The sequence below is a fragment of the Macrobrachium nipponense genome, chromosome 17 (genome assembly GCF_015104395.2).
Source record: "Macrobrachium nipponense isolate FS-2020 chromosome 17, ASM1510439v2, whole genome shotgun sequence".
NCBI lineage: Eukaryota > Metazoa > Arthropoda > Malacostraca > Decapoda > Palaemonidae > Macrobrachium > Macrobrachium nipponense.
In genome coordinates this window covers 87,028,788-87,054,427 of record NC_087210.1, presented here as the reverse complement: position 1 = coordinate 87,054,427, position 25,640 = coordinate 87,028,788, and the positions used below count along the sequence as shown (strand labels likewise).

The 25,640-nt window shown below is 38.2% G+C and overlaps 1 protein-coding gene across 3 annotated transcripts in view; it reads left to right on the top strand.

Moving 5' to 3' along the window:
* LOC135196429 (rho GTPase-activating protein 190-like) overlaps window positions 1–25,640 on the top strand; it is a 334,492-nt gene that overhangs the window by 257,199 nt on the left and 51,653 nt on the right. For all 3 annotated transcript variants that reach the window (XR_010310411.1, XM_064223251.1, XM_064223252.1), the window contains exons 25-27: window positions 4,051–4,095; window positions 24,460–24,627; window positions 25,137–25,269. Coding sequence is in view for 2 of the 3 variants with exons in the window: in XM_064223251.1 (XP_064079321.1) it covers window positions 4,051–4,095; window positions 24,460–24,627; window positions 25,137–25,269 (346 nt within the window). In the remaining variant the exon portion in view is untranslated. The remainder of the gene's footprint in view (window positions 1–4,050; window positions 4,096–24,459; window positions 24,628–25,136; window positions 25,270–25,640) is intronic.

Sequence of the window (25,640 nt, the reverse complement as noted above, 5' to 3'; positions counted from 1 at the left end):
GAGGGAAGACAACAGCAGATGTCTCGAAAGAAAACCAGTGAGACATAGATCCCATAATAGAGTCACAAGACCTCTTCCCAAAGAGGATAATCATCGGCCCTTTCACAATAGAAACAACAGAGGAAGGGGCAATAGGGGAAGGGGAGAGGCTCAAGAAGATAGGATGGGCGCCTCCCATCACTCGGCCACACCAGTGGGGGGTGCCTGGCAAATCACTGGAAGGTGTGGCAGGAACTAGGGGCAGAGCAGTGGGTGGTGGATGTTCTCAGGATCGGGTATTTGATTCCGTTCGAGGTAACCCCGCCCCTGACAGATCAACCATTACCCCACGTCATTATGCCCACAGATCTCAGAAGGCCACTATTCTGCAGGACGAAGTGAAGAAGATGATGGAAAAAGGAGCTGTGCAACAAGTTATGCAGTCCGACAAAAGGCTTCTACAGCAGGATTTTCCTGGTACCCAAATCCAACGGGGGGAGTGGAGGACAGTAATAGACCTGCAACGCTGAATAATTGTTTATAAGGAAAACCAGTTTCAAGATGGAAACTCCGAAAACGGTTCTACAAGCAGTCAGAATCGGAGACTTTATGCTGACAGTCGATCTAAAGGACGCATACTTTCAGATACCAGTCCATCAGTCTTCAAGGAAATTTCTCCGCTTCAGTCTTGCAGGGAAGCTTTCGAGTCAAGGTCCTGTGCTTCGGATTGACAACGTCTCCTCAAGTTTTTACAAGAGTGTTCACCCTCGTGTCGGCATGGGCGCACGCTCAGGGGATCAGGCTGATAAGATATCTGGACGATTGGCTGGTGATAGCAAAGTCCAGGGAGAAATTACTCAGGGACAGGGCGACCCTCCTGCAGCTTTGTCACAGCCTAGGTATTGTGGTGAATCAGCAGAAGACGCAGCGGATCCAAGTCAACGTTTGGATAATACTGGGTGGGGAATGGTGATAGACACAACACAAGCCAAAGTATCCCGACAGACCAAAGAGTACAGAAATGCAAAACAAGTGGTGAATTGGCCTTTCTGGGAAAGCAGACACAGCCAGCAAGACAGTGGCAGGTGCTGGGAATCCTAACCTCCCTGGAGAAGCTAGTACCACAAGGAAGGCTACACCTTCGTCCCTACAATGGAGGATGAAGGAGTTTTGGTCACCAACAGTAGATCACCGTACGAGCAAATTCCCTTGTCGGCAGAAGTGAGGAAAGACTTGCGTGTGGTGGGTGGACGACGACAATCTGACAGTGGGTGTCCCCCTTCAACAATCCTCCCAGACCTCTTGCTGTTCTCGGATGCATCACTAGAAGGCTGGGGAGCCCATATGGAGGAGTGATGGTGTCAGCAAAATGGAGTTGCAAGGACAGAGAACTCCATATAAACGTGCTGGAGTTGAAAGCAGCTTTCTGGCTCTACAAGAATTCAGGGAGAGAGTAAAGGGACACTCGGTGGTATTGATGTCAGACAACACCACAGTAGTAGCTTATATAAAAAGCAAGGAGGCCTAGTTTCTCGGCAGTACATGTGATGACAGTTCAACTTCACCAGTGGGCTATAGAGAACCTGGTAGACATCAAGGCCAGGTATATTCCGGGAAAAAGAAACATAGTGGCCGACAAGTTGAGCCGCAGGGATCAGATTCTGGGAACGGAGTGGTCCCTACCAACAGGTAGTGATCAGGCAGTGCTAATAGTTACTGACCAGTACATACCCAAGCAGTGCTAACAATTACCAACCAGTAATGACTCAAGGAATGCTAACAGTTCCTTACCAGTAAAGATCTAAGCAGTACTAAGAGTCACCGACCAGTTTCACCAACTACTATCTCAAAGATCATATCCAAAGAGGGTTTGAGAAAAAACAGAAACTGCCTGTTTTCTTTGGTATACAAAACTTTTTTACACCATCTTGGGTGTCTGTATTTTGAAATAGCCACGCAACAGTGGTAATACAAGGCTACCTAGCAATGTTTATAGAAAACTCCTTTTTGGACAGAACTCATAAAATTCACATAGACACTGTTCACATTAACGAGAAATAACATTTTCTGTCAATTTTCATCCAGAACCAAAATTAACTCTCTTTATTATGGTTTGCTTAACTTTGATATATATAGTGAAAACAGATGCCTGACCTTCAATTCTTTATAGAATCAAAAGCTAATATAAAATACAAAGGAAGAAAGATGATAGAATTAAAGTAGATATAAGAAGACAGCTCAATGCCCATAAGCCATTACATCTTTGACTCACATCATTTGGAAAAATCATATGTACTGCATGTATAAATAGCAATTATAAGAATGCCTTATAATTAGTAAAACTATTCTCATGCATGGTTTGCATACAGATCAATCCTAATGCATAAAGCAACAGTTTTGCTAATAATACAATCACCTTATGTCACTTGGTGAAGCAAGAAAGTATTGACTGTAATCTTTAAATTTTGGGACCATGGAACATCACCTAAAACACAAGTCCGAGGGGAAATTGGGTCATAAAATTGCCAAAAATGCCGATCGTTATGAAAATCTTGGCAGATTCTATACTTGAAACTAACCCAGCAATTTTCACAATGCTCTGGTGTCATTAGTGACTTACACTGGAATGCTTTCAGATTTGTGTTACACTGCTGTGTGAAATTTCTACCAAGTTTTGATTTTAAACTTCCAGCCTTGCAAGTAAATGTCCTTTGAAGGGAAAATGCTTAAAATGTATAAATGGCTATTTTGAAATGACATTATGAACAACTCGGGTATCAATTAATGAGAATTAGGCAAGCATTGCCTAAAGTTCATTTTCCTCAAGCAGTAAAATGCACACTGAGTAGCATCCTGGTCTTACTTGGGTGGAAGAGGTGTTTGAAAATATTCAAGTGTGCTGTTCGTTTTGCATATATATGTACTTCACAGTAATGAGGATTATACATAGTTTGTTGTCCTGGTACTCATTCCTCTTCATTTTAATTTAATGGATTTTTGAACATGTGTACTAATGTCCATGTTCAGCTAAAAAGAGTAAGGTTATTTTGAAACTTCCTTAGTAGATAGATGATTACCAAATGAAGGGAGAGCCAGCAACTTCAGTACATTCAAAAGTATTATCATAACAATTTAGGACATGGCAGACAAACATCATTAGGGAAAAAGCAATAGTTTTAAAAGTTTATGATGTAAGAAAATTTTTTTTTACTGTGCTGTAAGTATAACTGGTTTTTCCATTGGCAGTACTAAGTTATAATGATATTTTCATGAAGAAAGGAACAGAGAAGAGCATGTATATGTTCTACAGAAATAAAGGTAAAAAAAAAATTACAAGGACACTTTATGGCACAGGAGGTGCAAAATTAAGTGTTTTTTCCCTACACTTTTGCATACAAGCCTGTACAGTACACTTAAAAGTGGACTGAAATGAATTTTATGAAAATGCAAAGATGCTTATATAAAAGCTTTCATACAGTTAGCTTGAAGTAATGATTGAAAGCTATAAATTTGGAGAGGTCTTAAGTTTCAAGATGTTTTATTCTTAGAACTAATAATGATTTTATTTGCTATAGATTGAAAGTTATTGATGATTTTTTACACAATCATCAAATATCAGTAGGTAAAATGTACTCACATAAAAAAATCAGATACACTTTTACTTTTATAATTTTTCTGAGGAGCATTATCCATTACATTTTTTTTCTATTGATGTGCACTACAAAATGCTTTCTCTCAAGTTGTATGATATTCTTATCTAAAACATTCATAGGCAAACACTTCTGGAAAAATTCATTTAAGAGTATATGTAGTTTAAAATAGACCCCATGCAAATTGCCAGTGTCAATATTACACACTTTGTCTCTTAGCAGAGGCTGTTAAGAACATTCAAATAAACAATAGTTTTATTGATTCATGAATGCTGTTTTTTCTCCTGTTTCAGTACATGTCATAAGTGTTTCTCACAGGTAATATTTTCATTTAAAGTTGCTTATTGTGATGACCTCATGAGATGAAATAACCATGGCTTGGGTTTCTGAATTTTGACGTGTACCCATTCCTAACTTCCAGACGTTCCAGACGCTGAGTGAGGCAGTGTATCAGGTCACGAATAAGGTGTGTTGTATGGGCTGCTTTAATAACCCTTTTACTTTGTTTTCTTCCTCATGAGTTTTGCTATAACACATTTCTTTTCACATAACATTATCTTCACCAGTTTTGCTGCATCTTTGTAGATGTTATGGAAGCAGACATTAGTCAGCAGTGGTATGTTAGTCGTGTTTTGGGGCACAATTGGCAAAAAGGTAAAAGTCATGTTACCCCTTTTTCAGTAGTGAAAATTAATAATTATTGAGGGTGTAGGTAGTAACAAGTTCAGTATGGTGAAATACTTAGCTCTTGACTGTTGTATTTAATTTTATTTCCAGTAGAATTAACAAACTACCCTAACAGATGGTGTAAAAAGCATGTTCCATTTTCCTTGCTTTACATATTTTCCCAGGTATTGCAATTGATAGTGTATGTATGTAAGTATGAATGAATGAATGAATGAATGAATGAATGAATGAATGTATATATGTATGGATGGTTGTGTTATAGTCATATTCAGCTCTTTACTTCTTGATATCCTTGTACTATTTTTTTATGACCCAGATGAAGGATTTGACCCATTTGCAATAGGGGGAAATTAATTTTAATCACAAGACCGATAATGAAGGATACAAGTGATTCCATACCTGCTTCTATGAGTTCACTTTTATTAAATATAATTACATTGTGTCAAAACTCAACAGCCTATCCTTATCAATGTAGCATGATGTTCAATCTATTATTAAATATGATTAGAATTGGAGTCACTTTTTTGCCAAACGTACTCATGTACGCATGCAGTCATATCAACACAACTTTTTTGTATATATTTGCAGGTATGATAGTCATAAATAACTTTTTTTATACATGTAATATATGCAGTTATAATAACCCCAAAGAATTTTTTTCTTAATATCCAAATGCCAGTTTTAGTAAAATGTAGTTAAATTCAGCAGATATGTATAGAAAAATCTCTTAAATCCTTATTCATTTGCCAAGTCCTTAAAATTAACCTACCTGTAGCTTATTGTGCATAGGTTTTAATCTTACCATGGAGGCAGGGTTTCAAAATTTGTGTACCTGCATGTGTTTGAGGCCCATATTAATTGGCATATCTGAATAGTGAGAGGAAATCAAGAAGTTATGAGGTTGTACTGGCAATTGTAAATTCTTAAAATGCTTAAGCATACAAAGATGAGGGTGGACTCTTCTAACTCAAGCAAGGCTTTAATATATATATATATACATATATACCTAATATATATATATATACTATACTATATATATATAAATATATATATATATATATAATATATATTTATATATATATATATCTTGTGCTTGGATGTGGATCCTACCACAGAAATTAGTGTTTGCTTATTTGAGTGCTAGGCTAGTAATGATAGATATATCCAAAAAAGTATAGGGAAATTAAGAAGTTAGATGTCCAAAAAATTTTGGGTTTTACAAAATAGGGAAATTAAGAAGTTAGATGTCATTTTGGCTTTTACAAAAATAAAGAAGTTAGAGGTTAATTTGGCTTTTACAAAAATTAAGAGGTTAGAGGTCCTTTTGGCTTTTACAAAAATAAAGAAGTTAGAGGTCAATTTGATTCTTACAAAAATAAAGAAGTTAGAGGTCAATTTGTTTTTTTACATATATTTAACTAAGAACATAAGTAGATAATATGTGAATATGAAGTAAAAGGAAAAAATTTTGGTAGTAAACGTGGACTAGAACATTGGCAATATTTACTGTTGAGAGAATGTCGTGTAGAAGAGATGCTTATGAAAGCAGTTAAGTTTATATTGTGGATGCGCAGCTTTTGTCAAAATAAGGAAGTAGAGGAGTAATTGGTTTAGTGTGAAAGTGGTTATGATAAGGTCTTTTGTATCTCCTAGGTGGTTTAATATATTTTTTTATGGAGTTATGCAAGAAATTGTAAGGGTCAGTAGATATACCAGCCAAGGTGTGAAGAAAATAAATAGGAACGTTTTCTGTTTGTAGATGATATTGAGCTGGTTGAGGTAGTAAAGAAATCATTAAATTAGTTTGAAAGTGTACAAGGGGAAAGTTATGAGTATATGAGCAAGAATAAGGTTATGAGGTGAAATGGAATACCATGTAAATGTGAGCAAAGAATATGGTTATGAGGGTAAATGAAACAGAGGAAGATGGACCAATGAATGTTACTAATACATTTAGACAAGAGGCAAGTGTCAGAAAAGATAAGACAAAGAAGTTAGTGATTTGTGTTAGATTTGAAAAAGGATCTTAAATGTCCACGGAAGCCGAAGATGCAGTGTATGAAGGGATTGTTTATCCAGTTTTAATATTTTGTAATTGAAGTATGTGGATTTGAATATCAATAAAAGAAAATAGATTAGAGTTATTAAGGTGAACCGTGTGATAGGAGTGAAAGAGGTATCAGAATTGATCGCCGTACTACGTATCTGGTAAGCATGAATGAGTACATGATAGTGATGACTGATGCAGTGTGTTTAGGATGCTCAACACAGCTGATGAAATTTTTGTGTAGGTGTTATATATAGATTATGTACAGTATGTATACTGCATATGTTTGTATGTATGTGAATTATTAAAGCATCTGGCAGAATTTAATTGTATTTCTGTGTAGTAGCGTGTTCACCAGCTTAGCACTAGCCATGTAATGTGGACATTTTTATAGTGCTTATAGAATTTATACAGGATAATTATTTTTTATAAATGGACTATAATCAGGGCTCTGGTTTCCATGCCTATTTGTTGATTTTGCTAGAACTATCTCAGTTTATGTCTGATTTGCTTATTCTCAATTATATTGTTTCCTTTGTGAAAGACTTAATTGCAGTAACAGTCAGATTTTTGTTTCTGCTGAGTTATTGGTCTTAAATTTGTGTTGTTTGAGGCAGAGGTGTAAGTTTTTAAGTTTTGATTGTATGTATCATTTATACTTACATATTGCCTTCAAGTAATTGCCCACTATCAAGGAAATCTTTTCTACTTACTAATGCTAGTAGAAAATTCACCCTTAAATTTCTTAAAAAATTCAGGAGGATAGAATCTTGTGTTTGTCATAAGGTGTTGTGCTATAGATAGGCATTTTGGTTAGTGATATAAAAGGGTAGATGAAGTGTACAATAATAATTTTTTGCTCATTAACTGTGACTTTAATATGGTAATTCACTTGAGAAATTTGTGTGTAGATTCAAATATTTGTCCAATGCTCAAACTCATTAATTGCAACCATTGGTTGATAGACGTGTGGATGGATATCGTATTACCACAGCTCTTCAAACTGATAAAGAAAACAATTATTTGACATCTAGTAGAGATGAACTCAATGGAATTCACCGCAGCATTCAATCTGGCTTTCACAAATGTTATTTAAAGGAACGTAATGCACAGTATGCATGCAGCAGCTCCAAGTTTGTACACAAGTTCTTAATTTGTAAATTCAGTTTTGCACCAAAGGACAATTTTAAAGTCTGTCAAACTATTTGATGATTCACAGTGTTTGATTATAAGTTTTGAGCACTAGGCTGTTATCATGGGCACTAAGCACTTAATTGGTCTTCTATGCATGTGCTCATCATCTCTCACATATAGGTCAGTTATACCCAGGCATCTGTTGTTTACAAGTTTATTATCATTCACTTATGATATCACCTTTTGAGTTGTTTGACTTTAATTTTCTTTTTGTTTATATTGGTTGATATGAGTTTTAATGCAAAAATAGTGATGCTGGAAAATTTTGCCAGTCAGAGAAACTGTAAAATCTGTGCTTTAGGAGAGAGAATTGAAATTCTTTATCGTAGTTTTGTGTATAAAAAATCAATGTATATTTTAAAGTAGGTAGAATGTACTGTACGTATGTACTTAATAATGAATGAATTATCCATTGCTCAGATATTACCATTTATTCAATTAACTTATGAGAACTGATAATGAACTTCAAAGGGTATTGTCTATCTACAATAAGATCTCGGGTGAAACAATAAGCCAGATTTCTTCATTCCAGTATTTTACTTTATACAGTTCCTGGCAATGTTTCCACAGCTATAGTCAGTAATAGAGTACCCCTTTTTTTCACAAATAACAGTCATTAATGCAGATACTAATTTTACAATGTGACCTCAATGCACACTATCAGTAGGATTCAAACTGCTGGCCTGTTTGGTGCACATGTAGAAAAACGAATAAAAAATAGTACCATGCTTTACTCGAATAAAGGAGGCACTTGGAAATGCAATATTTTTTAATGCGTGTCAATGTGTCATTAGTTGTTCTCCATATGCTCCATTTCTGTGAAAAACAAACTAGAGTAGCATGTTTTGTAATTTATTTCTTTAATGTGGTATAAATTGGTGAAGCAGACTGGAAAACACCCTGTTTTCATAATACAGAAGAGGTTTGCTCACAAAAACCCATTAATCACATAGATGCCTTAACTTTATGGCTGTGCTTTCAAGTGAAAAGATTTTTGCACCATGCAGAATAATAACCCAGATAGGATGCTCACATTTCAACTTCAACCAAGAAAATTCATTAGAATCTAAAATATTTTCAGTTTATACAATTGCATATATGTGTTGAATGGTTTAAGTTGTATACTGTAAGTACTCTTCTTGCCTATTTAAGTATGTACAGTTTGATATAAGGTCAATACAGTACTGTCCATTTTTAATCCTAAAGCACAATACGTACACTGTACATACTATGTACAGAATAGGCCTGCAAAACAAAATTTGAACTTATGGGTACAAAGGGGAGTGCTCTGAACACTATTTTAATATGTGATCCCTTTTGTTTGTATCTGAATGTTTGTAAGTTGAATGTTCAGAAGTAGGGTTGTGTCTGTACAACAAAAAATGCGCAAAGATTACAGTGTCTCCTTACAGGGACTTACATAATACATATTAAACCCAATAATTGATGAAGACAAATTCTTTGGGCAGAAACTTTGAGAGCTGAATTAATTTGTCTGGTTAAGCTCCTTGCAGAATGATTTTAGTGTATCCCCCATGCCTTTGAGAGTTAAGGTTTCTAAAATTATTATTAGTATTTTAGAAGGACCCATAGTTATTTGTATGCATAAAGCTTGGTCCATGTTTCTTTGAATTATATATCCAAGGTTCATGTGACCATAATTTTTTTTGGAAACAGTGCGTTTCTAACTTGTAACGTGTATGCTGATGAATCATTTAATAAGATAGGTTTTCATATGAACAAAGAACAAAATAGAATTCTAGATAATTTCAACCAGTGAATGATAGTGTTGACTTTATTATGATGTGAATATTTTTAATTTATGACCTGTTAAGCAATTTCTCAAAATTAGGAAAGTAATAACAACACTTTTAGAGGTAAATACTTTTAATGTAAAGATAAATAATTTTAATGTTGATATTGAGATAGCATACTTTGTGAAGAAACAGAATTATATAGGGTTATCAGATATTAGAAACATGAGACTGTATGCCAGCTAAAGAGTACAGTACTTCTTGGTTTATAATAGGTTGTCAAAAATGGTTACTGGTGGTATTGCTGTGAAATTAGATAGGTTAATCAAACCATTTAAATACTTAACACTTTTAGGGCTGGCAGTGAGGATATGTTTTCAGTTAAAGAATTGGTTGAAATTTTGATACAGTGTTCTCGTAAAATATGTTTTAACTGTTAATACCAATTTGCATGCTGGATACTCTGTATGGGGGTTGCATAAAGTGCGATCAGTTTGGAGTGAGAGATGGAATCACCTCAGTGTGTCACTTTTTGATGTTGTGAATGCCACAATCCAGCAATGGCTGTGATATGTTGTAGTATGTTGATATTAGTCATTATTCCAAAAAGGCTGCCATTTATTAAAGGTACTATTTCAAAGGTGTTGAATAATCATGGGTAAGAATGGCTACATTTGAATGTTCACATAAGCAGTGATCAAACATGTCAATACAGTATTTACTTCAGCTTCATATATATAGTGGAAAGAAAGATAAAGTTTTTACAAGAGAGTTTTATGAAGTAATTTAGAATGGCTTTTGATTTTTATGGTGGCATATTTTTTATGATGTTGACGTTACTACTACACCCAATTCTACAGTGATAAAAGTAATTTTAGGTTTCGTTTTTAGGGTGATAGGGCAGCAGATCCAACACTTGTTTGAGATTTGAAGCAGCAGTTATTTCAAATTGCGCTGTGTGAACATTTGCCTCATATACTTTGTATTTTTCCGTTATGTATAAGATCATAGTACTATAAGTATTTTATAAGTACTAGTGTATGAATTTGTACTTTACACATGATGCTAGGAAGATGGCCGAGGTATATAAACCAAGAAAAGTGAAGGATATGTTGTTACCATTTTTTATTCAAAAATTATTTTCCATAAGGGAATATATTTGAATGGTTCTCTGTGAATATGCCTCTTCAATCAACAAGTGTTATAGTTAGTGTTTTGCTTTGCATGTTTACTATGCATCTTTATGCACTTGTCATGGTTACTAAGTACTATATCTTGCTCACACTGCATGGATGCTAAGAAATGATGAAGAGAAAGTTATATTCACAAATTTTGATTTCAATGTCTTATTTGGGGAGAACTTGAATACTTCAGGGCAGATTCTGAACCATCCTCTACGAATGCTGGACCAATTGGATGGCTGCCATGATATGGAATAGATAAGTTGCTTTATACCAAAAGATTCAGGTTGATTTATCAGCTCCTCAAGCTGACTTTTGCTGTAGCCCTGAATGCACACAATATGTGCTTTCCGCTGATGTATGCAGTGCAAAATGGTAACTGATATGTTATGCCGTTAAATCCCAAAGAAATAATGTGCTTCTTAACACATTTTCATGACTCACTGTTTTCCAGTTTGTAGGTGTCTGAAGGTACTGGATTCAGCCTTGTGAGTAGTCTTATCAACATGAATTATGTAATGCAATTTGGCAGCTGTAGGGTATCCTCTGATTGATATGTTTGTGACATCACTAAACTGTAGGGTGCTAATGTTTTTTTGTTCCAGCTGGATTCGGCTGTCTGCAAGCAAATATGATGTTACAAGCATAGTTGGGCTGGATGTCTGCCTTTCTTTCATTCAGTGTTTTGCACCACGTACTAGTCAAGTCACAGACATCACAAAACTTTTGGATTATACTCAGAGATTCTAGTTGGCTCCAACAGGCATCTCTCTTGGACCATGTGTAGCTCACCTTGGATCCCCTTGCTGCTTTCCTCAAGTTTGCAACTTCCACTGGTTTCATGGTTTTTTTTTATTCTTCCAGCATTGTGTGATACAGAGACATTTTGCAGTTCGCAGCTGCTACAGTCACTATGTACTGGCTAATTTACTATTGTTAAGGAACACTTTGGTTAGTTCTTATATCTCCTTATTGGCAACAACACGAGTGGCTTTTGGACTTAATGAGTCTTCTCTCAGATTCTCTTGTGCATACTTGAGTCAGCCTCACAGGCTTTACAATTACCTGGAGTCCCTACATCTGCATATGTCATGGTTATCAAATATGGGCTCAGAGAGGCTTTCAAAGTACAGTTGTTCAGATGCGGAACAAACCTTCAGTCTTAACATTAGGATTTACTAGCGCCAAGCTGGAAACCGGTAGAATTAAAATTACACTTGTGAGATCCAGGGACTATTGGCATCTATACCAGGTCATGGGGCATGTATACCCAGATTGCCCTTGGCGTCCTGTGACCCACCAGTTATATTCCTACTGCCTTTAAGATAAGACGTGTTTACTGTCTATCTGATTTAAAGCCGGTTTTCAGTTTGCCCGTTTTTATTCATTTCATTTTCATTTTTCTTATTACTTTTTCTTTCTTTGAGTGTGCTCAGTGTGAGTGTGATCGGTAAGAGTGTATAAGTGGTAAGATGGAAATTTTTGCTTCACCATCGGGATCTTCTGCCGTTTCGAAGAGGAGACAAAGGAAATGCCCCGGAGTCAGTTGCTTTCCGTGTTCTAGATTCCTAACTTCGGTGTCGACGGATCCTCATCCAACGTGTAGTAGGTGCAGGGAAAATGTATGTACAATTACTAATCCATGTTCTGTTTGTCGGGGTTGGTCGGTGGAACAGTGGAAGAAGTTTTATGAGAAAGGCCAGTACAAAAGGAAGGTGGTGATACCATCTTTGGATGACCAAACCTTACCGGCTTCTTTTGTATCGGCAATAAACCAGACTGCTCCATATGTTTCGCTACCTGCTTTTGATTTGTCCCATACCCCTTCGGTTTCTCCTAGTGATTCGTTATCGGAAAATTCAGGAGGGGTTTTGGGTAATTTTATGCATAAAATGTACGCTTCTTTGTTCCCAGCAGGAAGGGGGGGAGCATCGCCATCTTTGTTCCAGGTGCCGGCTCCCAAAGCGGATAGGATGGAAGGTACTTGGGCGGCGCTAGGCCTACCAGGCGTACCAACCTTGGAGGGTTTGCTGTCGCATTATATGACATCACGATTCCAGCAGGGTCTGGCAGCGCTGAATGTTCCTCATCCCCCTGGCTTGCAAGTTATGGGAAATAATGTCGCGGCTACGCCATCAAATTCTATGTTTACGGCGATGCAGAACGTGGGGGGTAGTTTTGCGGCAAACATGCGGATGCCAGCAGAAGCCGCACAGTCTCTCCCTACAAGATTGGTGACGTCACAACATACGTCACACACCGATATGGCAGACGCGATGATGTCACAGACTACTGCTTCTCGGTCTACTTCGCTGCACCCGGACCCAAATACGTTTTCTGACTCGGCAGTACACACTGTAATGAAGAAATTACAGGATATAGAGAAGAGAATGGCTAAGAAAGACATAAAGAAAAGGCATGATTCGTCTTCTTCTTCATCTTCTTCCTCTAGTTCAGCGTCATCACTAAGTTTGATGTCACAGTGAGCGCCAGTCAAGCGTGGGAGGATTCGGGATTTCGTGACTGAGCCTCGGGCTAAGAGGAGAAGAGTGAATTCTTAATCATCTTCAGACCAGGACTGTCATATCCCAGTCAGCAGGAAAGTCGAGAAGTCAGTGGCTGGTAAGCGCAAAGCTAGCGGGCGAAGCTGATTGCAAGAGTCCAAACGAGCGAGAGAGGCGACGGGCGATGGACTAGCAGCCGACGCGGAGCTGCCAATACAGATTACAAAGAGTGTAAGCAAGACTACGATACCGCTGGCAAAATCAACGTTGGGGGCGAAAAGTGCAGCAAAGAATAGAATGCAGGTTCCAGTTTCGCCCGTAAGGCCATTTAAAATACGGACAAAGGATGATAAGGCTCCTATTAAAAGAACAAAGAATAGAGAGTTGGCAACCTCATCTGATACGTTGGTGGAAGGCGTTGTCCACCTGGATGAAAGATCGAGGCCGAATTCTCCGACAGTCGTTGGAAACGATAGCAATCCTAATAGAGACAAAGTTAGCTCAGTTTAAAGGGAGCTTTCATCTTGGAGGTCTAGACGAGATTCTTGCTCTAGATCCGTGAGCAGTGAAAGAGTGAGGTGTTCTCGTTCTCCTGCTGACTATTCTGATGGCGGAGGCCATCAGAGATCAAAGAGGCCGCAGCCGCGAAATTCCTGGCCGTTTGTCAGAGGATAGGGGTGACATAACATCCCCCGTGGCAGAGCGCAGTATGTTAGAGCCGGAGAAAGGAGAAAACCAAGAGTTTCTGGCCTCGTATGCGGAGGTGATTGATTTGATTTGTCAATTCAATAACCTTTCAGAGAAGACAGAAACACCTGCCAGTATGCTTCCTCCGGGGATTGATATGGTATTTGGATTGAAAAAGGATACCAAGTTGTCGTATGAATTGCCTTGTTCAAGTCATGCGGACTCTGTTTTACAACACGTAAACGCATGGATTGCAGGAAGAGATAATTCCTTAAGCTCCAACGATGAAACAAAGGAAATATTATACGACACCGACGGTCCCTTTGCTGTCTAGACAAGTGAACCCTAATGTGGTAAGGTTAAGGCCTGGATTAACCTTAGATCAGGTTAAAATGGAGTGCCCTTCGATGACTTACCAAGAGGCTGCTACGTTAGAAGCAATAGCTTCTTCTGTCTTTCAGACTGCTTCTTGGTTAGATCTTTGGTCAACAGCAGTGGCAAAGATTGCATCCTCAGAAGTGACAAAAAAGGTAGTGGATGAATCATTGTTTATTAGATTACTACAATCAGGTTCCAAAGCGATTGCGTACTTGACAAATTTAAGTGCCAATGTTTAGGCAAATATCCTGTTAATGAGGAGAGATGCAGCATTGGTTAGACTAAGCCGCACTGTTGATTTGGATTCCCTGTTAGCGATGAGGAATGGGGATATCTTATAGTCGCAATTGCTGTTGCCAGAGGTCATACTGGAAGGGGCTATAGATAGAAGAAGGATGGACACTAACGATAGATTGGTACAGCAGGCAGTTAGGAAAACGTCTTAACAGTCAAGCTACCTCTATGGAGGTAAGGCAGCAGCAAATACCTCAGAAGAAGACAGTGAGACATAACATCCCTAATAGAGCAACAAAACCCTCTTCCCCAAAGAGGTTAGTTCATCGGCCCTTTCACAATAGAAACAACAGAGGAAGGGGGATTAGGGGAAGAGGGAGAGGCTCAAGAAGATAGGATGGGCGCCTCTCATCACTCGGCCACACCAGTGGGGGGTTGCCTGGCAAATCACTGGAAGGTGTGGCAGGAACTGGGAGCAGAGCAGTGGGTGGTGGATGTTCTCAGGGTCGGGTATTTGATTCCGTTCGAGGTAACCCCACCCCAGACAGAACAGCCATTACTTCACCTCGCTTATGCTCAGGAATCTCAGAAGGCCATTATTCTGCAAGAGGAAGTGAAGAAGATGATGGAAAAAGGGGCTGTGGAACAAGTATCCATTCCGTCAAAGCCCTTTTACAGCAGGATTTTCCTGGTACCCAAAGCCAACGGGTAGTGGAGGACAGTAATAGACCTGTCAACATTGAATCTGTTTATAAGAAAAACCAGTTTCAAAATGGAAACTCCAAAAATGGTTCTACAAGCAGTCAGGATCAAGGACTTTATGCTGACAATCGATCTGAAGGACGCATACTTTCAGATACCAGTCCATCAGTCTTCAAGGAAATTTCTCCGCTTCAGTCTTGCAGAGAAAGGTTTCGAATTCAAAGTCCTGTGCTTCGGATTGACAACGTCTCCTCAAGTTTTTACAAGAGTGTTCACTCTCGTGTCAACATGGGCGCATGCTCAGGGGATCAGGCTAATAAGATATCTAGACGATTGGCTGGTGATAGCGAAGTCCAGAGAGAAATTACTCTGGGACAGGGCGACTCTCCTGCAGTTTTGTCACAGTCTAGGTATTGTGATAAATCAGGAGAAGTTGCAGTTGGATCCAAGTCAACATTTGGAGTATCTGGGAATGATTATAGACACAATAAAAGCCAAAGTATTCTTGACAGACCAGAGAATAGAGAAATGCAAACAAGTGGTGAATGCCTTTCTGGGAAAACAAACACAGCCAGCAAGGCAGTGGCAGGTAGTACTGGGAATCCTGACTTCCTTGGAGAAGCTAGTACCACAAGGGAGGCTACACCTTAGATCTCTACAATGGAGGATGAAGGAGTTTTGGTCACCAATAGTAGATCACCCGTACGAGCAAATTCCCTTTTCGGCAGAAGGGAGGAAAGACCTGCTGTGGTGGGTGAATGACGACAATCTGACAGTGGGGTGTCCCCCTTCAACAACCCTCCCTGGACCTCTTGCTGTTCTCAGATGCTTCACTAGAAGGCTGGGGAGCCCATATGGAGGAGTTGATGGTGTCAGCAAAATGGAGTTGCGAAGACAGAGAACTCCATATAAACGTGCTGGAGTTAAAAGCAGCGTTTCTAGCTCTACAGGAATTCAGGGAGAGAGTGAAAGGACATTCAGTGGTATTGATGTCAGACAAAACCACATTAGTAGCTTACATAAACAAACAAGGAGGCCTAGTTTCTCGGCAGTTACATGTGATGACAGTTGAACTTCATCAGTGGGCTGTAGAGAACCTAGTAGACATCAAGGCCAGATATATTCCAGGAAAAAGAAACATAGTGGCCGACAAGTTGAGCCGCAGGGCAAAAAGTTGGAAGTGTATTGTTCGGTAGTCCCAGACGTAGAGGCAGTAGTAGAAGATGCACTACAACACCCTTAGGACAATCTGGACGTGTATGCATTTCCTCCATTTTGTCTAATCCATCAGGTTCTGAACAGGTTAATGCAGTCTCAGAACCTCAAAATGACTCTGGTAGCTCCTTTATGGCCAAAGGCAGAGTGGTTTCCAGACCTGCTGGAACTCCTAATAGACATGCTGAGAGAGTTACCCCCTTGGAGCAACCTGCTATATCAGTCGCACATGGAGAGGGAAGTCCCTATCGCTTCACGGGTGGAGACTGTCAAGTATCTCCTCCGAGCGAGAGGGTTTTTGCAAAAAGCAGCAACTCAGATGGCAGGAAATATCAGAAAATCATATGCGGCAGTATACAAAGGAAAGTGGTTGCCATACTGTGATTGGTGTTGTAGAGGGAACTTGTCTCCACTCGGTACCACTCTTCAGCAGTTAGCAGATTTTCTGGTATTTCTCAGGACAGAAAGGCATATGTCTGTATCTGCAGTGAAGGGGTACAGGGCTGCTCTAGCCTTAGTCTTACGAATGAAAGGTGCGGACACTCCGTCTTCATGGGAGTTGGGCATGCTGATGAAGAGCTTTGAACAGTCATGTCCACCAAAGGAACTAAAAGCTCCAGATTGGGATCTGACCATGGTACTGAGCAGTCTGACAAAACCCCCCTACGAACCACTTAAGGCGGTCCACAAATAGGAGCCTGACCCTGAAGACAGTCTTCTTATTGGCCATTGCTTTAACCAAAAGGGTGGGGAAGCTACATGGCCTGTCATATCTTGTAAAGCACTCGAGAGGTTGGAAGTCAATGGTATTCGAGTTTGTCCTAGAATTCGTGGCCAAGACTCAAAACTCACCAATAATGGACAGCAGAGTGGACTCCTTTTCCATACCTTCCTTGGTAGACTTTGTAGACAATGACAAAGATGAGATGCTTCTGTGCCCCGTCAGGGTAATAGAGAGTACTTAAGAAGGACAAGGCACCTCAGGCCGGGGTGCCGGAGGTTGTTCGTAAGTACAGGATGGAACAAGAAGGAAGTGTCCAGGAATACAATATCGTTTTGGCTAAGGGAGACGATCAGGAATGCCTACATGACAGAAGACTGGGGGTCAAATAGCGAGGAGAGGGCTAGAGCTCATGACATCAGAGGCTTGAGTGCTTCTTTGGCATTTAAGAAGAACATGTCTGTGGAGAGAATTCTGAAAGCTGATGTTTGGAAACGCCAAACAACTTTCACCTCATTTTATTTAAAAGACGTTGCCCATAGATCCTTGGACACTTTTTCCTTGGGTTCAGTGGTGGCGGCCCAACAAGTGGTATAGCTCATCCAGTACCCCTGGCGGGTCAGTTTGTGTCTAGTCTAAGATGAAGGTGTGAAAGTAGAATGAATGGGATGACTGGTCTTTTTTCTTTACTACTTTCTTTCTACTCCTTTACCTACGGGCAGTATGAAGGAGAGTACCATCATATGCTGGAACGGACTAGATGCAGGTGAGGTGGTCAGCCATACTGTGAGGTTACCTTAGGTTATAGTATACTTTTCAGTAGCAACACACCCCTCTTGGTAATAGGGAAGAGAGGGGTGAGGGTGGATCCAGATACAAGGGACAAGAGTAGTTTATGAGAAGGGAAGGTTCTTTGTTCTCCTATAATGCGTAAACCATAGAATGGTATCGGCACCCAGTGAGGGAAACCAATAGATTCGCTTATATCTTTGGTTCTAGGTTCATTATCCATTCTCTTGGAATTCCCCTAATATTCGGAAATGGATAAGGTGGCAAACTCCCAGTCAGTTATAGAGACTTACCACCCTCCAATAAGTAAGTCTATCCTAATGTTAAGACCGAAGGTTTGTTCCGTATATGAACAAATACCAAATTTGTAACTAATTTGTATTTTTCATAACTAACAAACCTGAGGTCTTAACAGGTAAAGGCCCACCTTGAACCACCCCTCTAGCAATCTAAACTGGGTTAGAGATATAACTGGTGGGTCACAGGACGCCAAGGGCATTCTGGGTATACATGCTCCGTGACCTGGTATAGATGCCAATAGTCCCTGGATCTCACAAGCGTAATTTTAATTCTACCGGTTTCCAGCTTGGCTCTAGTAAATCCTAATGTTAAGACCTCAGGTTTGTTAGTTATAAAAAATACAAATTAGTTACAAATTTGCTATTTTTTGTAATCGTTACACCTTGCCAGATATAGGCAACAAACCTTTACTAAAGTGAGTATAGTTTGTTGCTCGGTGTAATCAAAGGGTATACTCATACATTTCATGATCGTATTCCTTTGAAGGGTCTTGATTACCAAGATGCAGCTGCTGTAGACTGCCATCAAGTGCTATGGGATGCTATTTTCTTGCATTTTCATCCAATGTGTTTTGGATTTGGGGTCTGATAGGGATATTATAGACCATCATTTCTGTTTAGGAGTGGTGCCAATTTTGTCTTCCCACTGAATTGTGAATGGGGCAATTTATCTTATTGTGAGTGCCCTCCTGCATACCCAATGCTCCTTTGTTAAGTTTGCTCCCAATAGGATGAAAAATGTTGCATATCCTTTTGTGAGGAACTGGCCATTTGCTGTAAGTTAATAACCTCTGTAAAACTTGGGGAGAGCTGTTGATAACATAGCTTCATCTGCATAATCTAAGCCTGGCAAGTTTCTGTTGTTAGTCATTACTGATACATCAGGTCATTGTGACTGGGATTTTGGACACATAAGTAAAGCAAGTTATGATATTGGCATCTATTGGAAAACGATGTTTTTATTGTCTAAATGCAACATTGCATTTATGGTATTGGATATATTTATTGTGTTTGCAAGTAGATATTGTTGTATAATAATCACAAGAATAAAACTCTACCAAGACATGTTATTCAAGTCTTGTTATCACAGGTATGGAACGTAAGACCAAGACATGTTATTCAAGTCTTGTTATCACAGGTATGGAACGTAAGATGAAGTCAGTTGATAATGCAATACTATTGCTATTATTATGCCACTATTAACAGTAGTAGTAGTAGTAGTTATAATAAAGTGCAGGAAGGTCTAATTGGAAAAGCAGATTGGCAACAGTAAGTGTTCATAGGGAAAGCAGCCTTCTACATAAATAGAAGTACTGTATTATGATTTTACAGTACAAAATAGATTTTATTTTATAAATGCATTCGTCATAAAAATGCAACATTTTTACTGGTGGGAATCCCAGTCTCACAAGTATTCAATTTAAAAAGTGAAAAGTCCTCCACTGCTTATGTGTCATCTGTGCCTGTGCACCTGATTCATTCTTTTGTGAGGTAAGCAAGATGAGGCAGGTTCATTGGGAAGGGAGTTTAGTCATTTTTGTATGATGAGTGACTGAAAAACCTCTATTATTAAGTAACATGGGTGGTTTCATCTCTGTGAAATTAATCATCATTGAAGCTGGAAGGCAATCTAAATCAGATGGTCATACAAGAAATGCCAGAGCATGAGATTTGAGGATAAAAGTAGAGTTCTCTCTCATAGTAATGTAATAGTTTCTACTAGGTCGGACAGAATTTTGTTGAAAACTAAATTGTCTGGAAAGATCGTCTGCCAGCAATAGTGCTAAAATTTTAAGGAGAGGTTAATTATGTATATTAAGAACGGTGATGAGGAAATAATCCCTTCCCTAGAAGGGCAGTGTGTCTGTTATATGTAAAGGGCCAAGAGCAATATCACACATACTTCATGAGTACTTACCTGAACTTGCTCAGTGTTGGACTCCAAAATGTCAGAATATTCCAGGAGGTGACTTGTTTTATCCAAAAGGATATGTTGTTCTTAGATATTTGTTTCTCTCATTGGCCTCTGGCAAGGAAAAGTCTTGTGGCTTTATGGCTTTATGGTAGGCTCTACATGTTTCAGCTGAGCAAAGAAATAGATTCTCTTCACTCCAAAATTGATATTATGAATTGCAAAAGGTTCTTAAGTATAGTCATGAGAGCCAGGCATTTCAGTTTTGCTGACTGAATCAGGTACGAAGGAAAAGACCTGTAGGTGACAGTTGCCAGACTATTTTAAATTCACTTACTCTGTGAGAATATGAAGATATTAGTGCCATAAGGAAGGACATTTTCATAGTGAGATCCAGGAAACTAGCCTCATTCCTGTGGTGGTGCTGGCATATGGGTTAGGTGGTAATAGTGGCTTAGTACTTAGTCCTAAAGTGGCACAAGATGTTGACAAATCCTTGAAGTCATAGGATATACTAAGTTGTTTGGGTTGAAAACCTTTAAGGGTAGACTTGTAATTTTTGGTACCTGTACCAAGCTGACTCGTGTACAATCTTTAAAGGAGCCATGTGTTTAGCACAGATTGGCTAAGATCATGTTTGCATTATGGATCTTTTTCCTAACTGTGTGAAAACAATACGCTTTTAACTGTCATTGGATCTTGTTTGCTTCAGTGCAGTCACAACGTAACACTGTTTGGTAAGAGAGATTTGAGACAATGTAAATTATCATTTGATTTCAAAAGGAAGTATCTGGTTCAGCAGTATTTGTATAAAATAAAATCTGCCCCCCAGTAACCCTTCCTTTGACTCATATCTTCAAAGAAGCTGGTGACACTCAGATTTAACAGGCAAGGATTATCTAAGCCTTTTCAGTTCAGATTAATTGAGCAAATTAATAGTCTCTCTTAAGAAGCAGGAAGTCCAGGAAAGCTAACCATCCTCATATCCCATCTGGGATCATACTGAAATTTCTTTGTTCCCAAAATCCATATCAGAAATCAGTAGCCCCATACAAGAGCTAAAATCTAAATTCCTTGAATTAATGCTGTTCATAAAAATCATTTGAAATTATTGATGGATGATTCAGAGTTGCTTACACTTTCATGATCGTTGTGTCACTTTTTCATTTCAGTATGTCCATTTTTGACAGTTTTATATTGGAAGGACTGGGGTTTGTTTTGTCTAAATAGTTTTCCTTTTTGTGGCAAAATTTTCTCCAGTGATTCATCCATTCCTCACTTTTGACAATAACAGCTATAGTAACAAACCTATACTGCAACCATAGTGCATAATGACACAGGCGTGGTCATTTTAGTAGTGTAGGATTTACCTTTACAATGCATTTGTTACTGAATCAGGCAACAAAATTTAAAATGTGATACAGTATATAAAAAATTAAAATTACTAAGATGTAGGACTAAAAGTGCACCACTTATGGAGTTATGGAAAAGAGAATGTATATTGGTGTCCTGATATATTACTGTACAAATAGATATGTGTTTACAGCTTATGTAGAATTTTGGGAAGACATCTAACCAAAAGTCGTTAAAGGTAAGCTAACAGTGAAACAAATCAATTGAGAAATGCTAGACCAATTACAAAAAATATAATGACCATTCAACTTTCGACCCACATTGGTATTAATAAAAATAATAAAACATGTAATTTTATTCTTAACAGTCTGACTGTTCTCCTAGAACATTCAACAAAAAGTGTAAATGTGTGGCATGTTGATTGTAAATAGGCCTCCAAATAGATTGCCTTTTTCAGAAATGATGGTGATATTATTTAGTAAAACTAAACCACTGGTGATAGTGCTGATGACTCTGAAGGCACAGTCAGTCAGCTGTGTGTATATTAGTGCATCCACGTTGATGTCCAAAGCACAGAAATGGACACTTCATCAACCATTCTTCAAAGTTCAAACCTAATTGAAGATACATCCTGTTAAGTACCTGAAGCCCCACAAATATCCAAGGAAACAAGAAGAGGAAAATTTAGACAAAGCTCAACCTTTATTCATTTGATTCCTTTTTTGGGAATGAAATTATCAGAATTAGTGGTAGTGTATTAGAAACAGTTAAGAAAATAACACTATATAAGTACTTTAAAAATTATCAGTTGACTATACTCTGTTTTTTTTCATCTGTCCATCCGCCAGTGGTGTTTTTGTATGGTAACACTGCGTCCCGGGCTTGAAATAGTTACGCTGTGTAAGTTTTAGGTAAATAAAGGATATCTGGTTGTACATTTGCAACTGAAAAGTGTTTTCATAATTTACTGTATGCGAATTACACCGTTAATATTCGAAATAGGATATTGTTATTATTGTCGAATGTAAGCTGCCTTTTCGGGGTGGCGAATGGAACAGCCAGACGCAAATTCCATCAAACAGATGCTAAACCAAGTTACGTCATATCGTATCAGGCTGAAACGCACTTTATAAAAATTAACAGTACATACTGATATACTTACGTATAATGAAGTAATACGTTGACATCTTGCCGTAGTGAACAGCGAGAGATGCAATTTTCCCGCCACTGCGTCTGGCTGTTCCATTCGCCACCCCGAAAAGGAAGCTTACATTCAACAATAATAACAATAACCTATTTCGAATATTAATGGTGTAATTCGCATACAGTAAATTATTAAAACATTTTTCAGTTGCAAATGTACACCCAGATATCCTTTTATTTACCTAAAACTTACACGTAGCGCAACTATTTAAAGCCCGGGACGCAGTGTTACCATACAAAAACCACACAGGCGGATGGACAGATGAAAAAAAACAGAGTATAGTTATGCAACCAAAGAAATGTTAGACAACTTGAGGGAAACAAAATTGGTCCAAAAATTCTCTGGTAAGGAAAAGTATAGATAACATGAATGTCGGAGTGATAAAACCTGACAATGAAGAGTGTCAGGGTTACAAAGCAAAACTAAGTGCCTCAGTGGCGTGGTTGGTATGGTGTTGGCGTCCCACCTCGGTGATCGCGAGTTCGATTCTCGGCCATTCCATTGAGGAGTGAGAGATGTGTATTATTGGTGATAGAAGTTCACTCTCGACGTGGTTCAGAAGTCACGTAAAGCCATTGGTCCCATTCCTGAATAACCGCTGGTTCCATGCAACGTAAAAACACCATACAAACAAACAAACATAACTAATATGACAAGATAGAAAATTTACGTGCATAAGAATGGCTTAATTAGAATTGAAAGGAAGGAGTTTTGATGGCCATCTAAGAACTGATGGTTACCTTTCAGTCCATGACGACTGATAATGAACTTAGAACATATATACATAGTACATATACATACATAATAAAAGCATAGTGTAATAATAACTGAGAATTTTTTGTTTTAATGTTCTGCCATAACCCTATATGTTCTTGACAGTAATCTTGTAGATATTTGTAATACAGTACATACTGTATACTGTATATAAGCAGCCAGATTTGATTATAATGTATTACATATAGTACAAAATTTTAAGAAACTTATCACCATTACTCTGTGACTCAGGTGTACACAATCCTTGGAATTTGAACTGCCAAACCACTGATGTCTGACTTGTCAGTATTTTCTGTATCCAGCACTGAGGAGACCTCTATGTGTCATGAGTGCCCACATAACTTTACAAGAAGTTAACATGAGATTTTGATACTTCAAGATATAAATCATCCAAATTTTTTGCTTATGTAAATTTCAGTCACATCACTGATACTGAATGTATAGAATTCTTATTATTGACACTACAATACTTTCAAAACCACCATTGTAGCCTGAACATTTTTATCACTTGAAAAGTCTTTGTACAAGCAACTGAAATTGTATAAATGTTAGACTATATGTTCAGTAGAAGTTTGGCTTGAGGTGAGACTGGTAATTGTAGAGCATGAACGTTGAAGGGTTAGCGGAATTAATTAAATAAAGTTATCTTTCCCTTCAAGTTTCTGTTTCTGGTAATACAAAAGGTAGGTGTAGGAGTAAGTGGAGAATATTTTCATTATTGATCAGTAGATCTTCAGTTTATACTAATGTAAATATTCAGTCAAGTAAACTACAGATACAACGCAGCATTGTGTGCTATATGTAAGATAACAGTTATTCTTGTGAAAATTTCAAAGGTTTTTGAAAGTGTGCGGAGCAAATGTTTTTGTAATTTGCAATTGTGAGTTGAAACGTCTGAATGTTTGTGTATGTATTTAGTCATGATGTTGTGAGTCTGTTACATGTAGGTGATGTGGAATAACTCATTATTTTGTAAATATGTTGTTTTAATCTAGTGTTTTTTTATTCTTACTTTAGTTTAGTATTTTGATTGGTTTCTTTGTAGTTTTAACCTTTCAACTTTTCTTTCCTTTTTTCTTTTTGTTATGTCACTTCACCTCTTTTAATTTGGTAACTATAGCTCTTCCCTGCTTGTTCTGTTTAGTGCCTGTATGTTGCTCGTCACACTAACCCATCGATGCCTTCCCTCTTTCAGCAACCTGGCAAACTAAACCTTAAGGCCTATAGCAACGTGACAGATGCAATTGGCAAAATAAACATCAAAGATGGTGGCCTGTTAACTTCTAAACTAACCAAAGGGGGATCAATGCACGCACCCCTTGCCACCCCTGAGAACATGGACCTTGGCCCAGATTATGCTGCTGTGAGTACGCTGAACTTCCCAATAGCCACTCTCAGTGTAGTTTGACCTCATACCCTCATGCCCTCATCCATTCCTTGCTTTCTCCATTGTTTTCATTTTGTTGTCTCTGTGCAACTGTTAACAATCAGGATTCAGATTTTCTTCTTTCTCCCTGGGCATTTGGAAGTGGGCTCTTGTTCATTTCCACTTTGCTTTATATTTTAATTTGTTTTTTAGTTTTTTTTAATAATTATGTATTGTTATTTTTATTTGTTCATTTGGTTTATTCTCTGTGTAAAATATTTTGCTGTCTATTTAGTAAATGACTGTTATGTTAAGATTATGTTCATTTTTTTTATTTAGATATGAAAGATACGATAGTATTTGTGAGCATTACCTACAGAAAGTAGAACTATTCAGTCGGAAGGAAAATCAGTCTCGAAGCACAAGATAAAGTTAATACTAAAATGTAGGAAAGCCTGAAAACTTTTTATTCTGAGGGAATTTAGCAATGATGATTGGATTGCCAGCAGGTGAAAGATGCTGTTCCGGGGCTATATGGGAGCTTTGAAGCAGGAGACTACTCATACTCTCGTGTCCAAGATATACCTCCTACAGCTAGCACCAAGGCTCGCCGACAGCGAAGGGAAAAGGGGCGACAAGGTAAGTGATTTGCTTCTTTTCAAACACGATCAGCTAAGATGAGTGTTTTCATTTCTGGAAAAGTGTATTCTAAATAATATTCTGCATATTCTAAAGACTGGAGTATTTCTTATGAGGCACTCACAGTAGCTGGCCGTAAACATAGGACAATAATAAGTGTTAATGATAGTCATATTAGAATTAAATTTAGTGTACTGTAATGGAGCATTGGATGTTCCTTGTACATGTAATCAGGGTAGTAGCCAGGGGTGACCAGTACTGGCCATGGTTCACCTCGTGGTCAGTCCTCTTTGTATGACAGTTATATAATAATTATTGTTATATTTGGTTCATTGATATGGTTATTGTGTGTTGTCACTTGAATGACATTT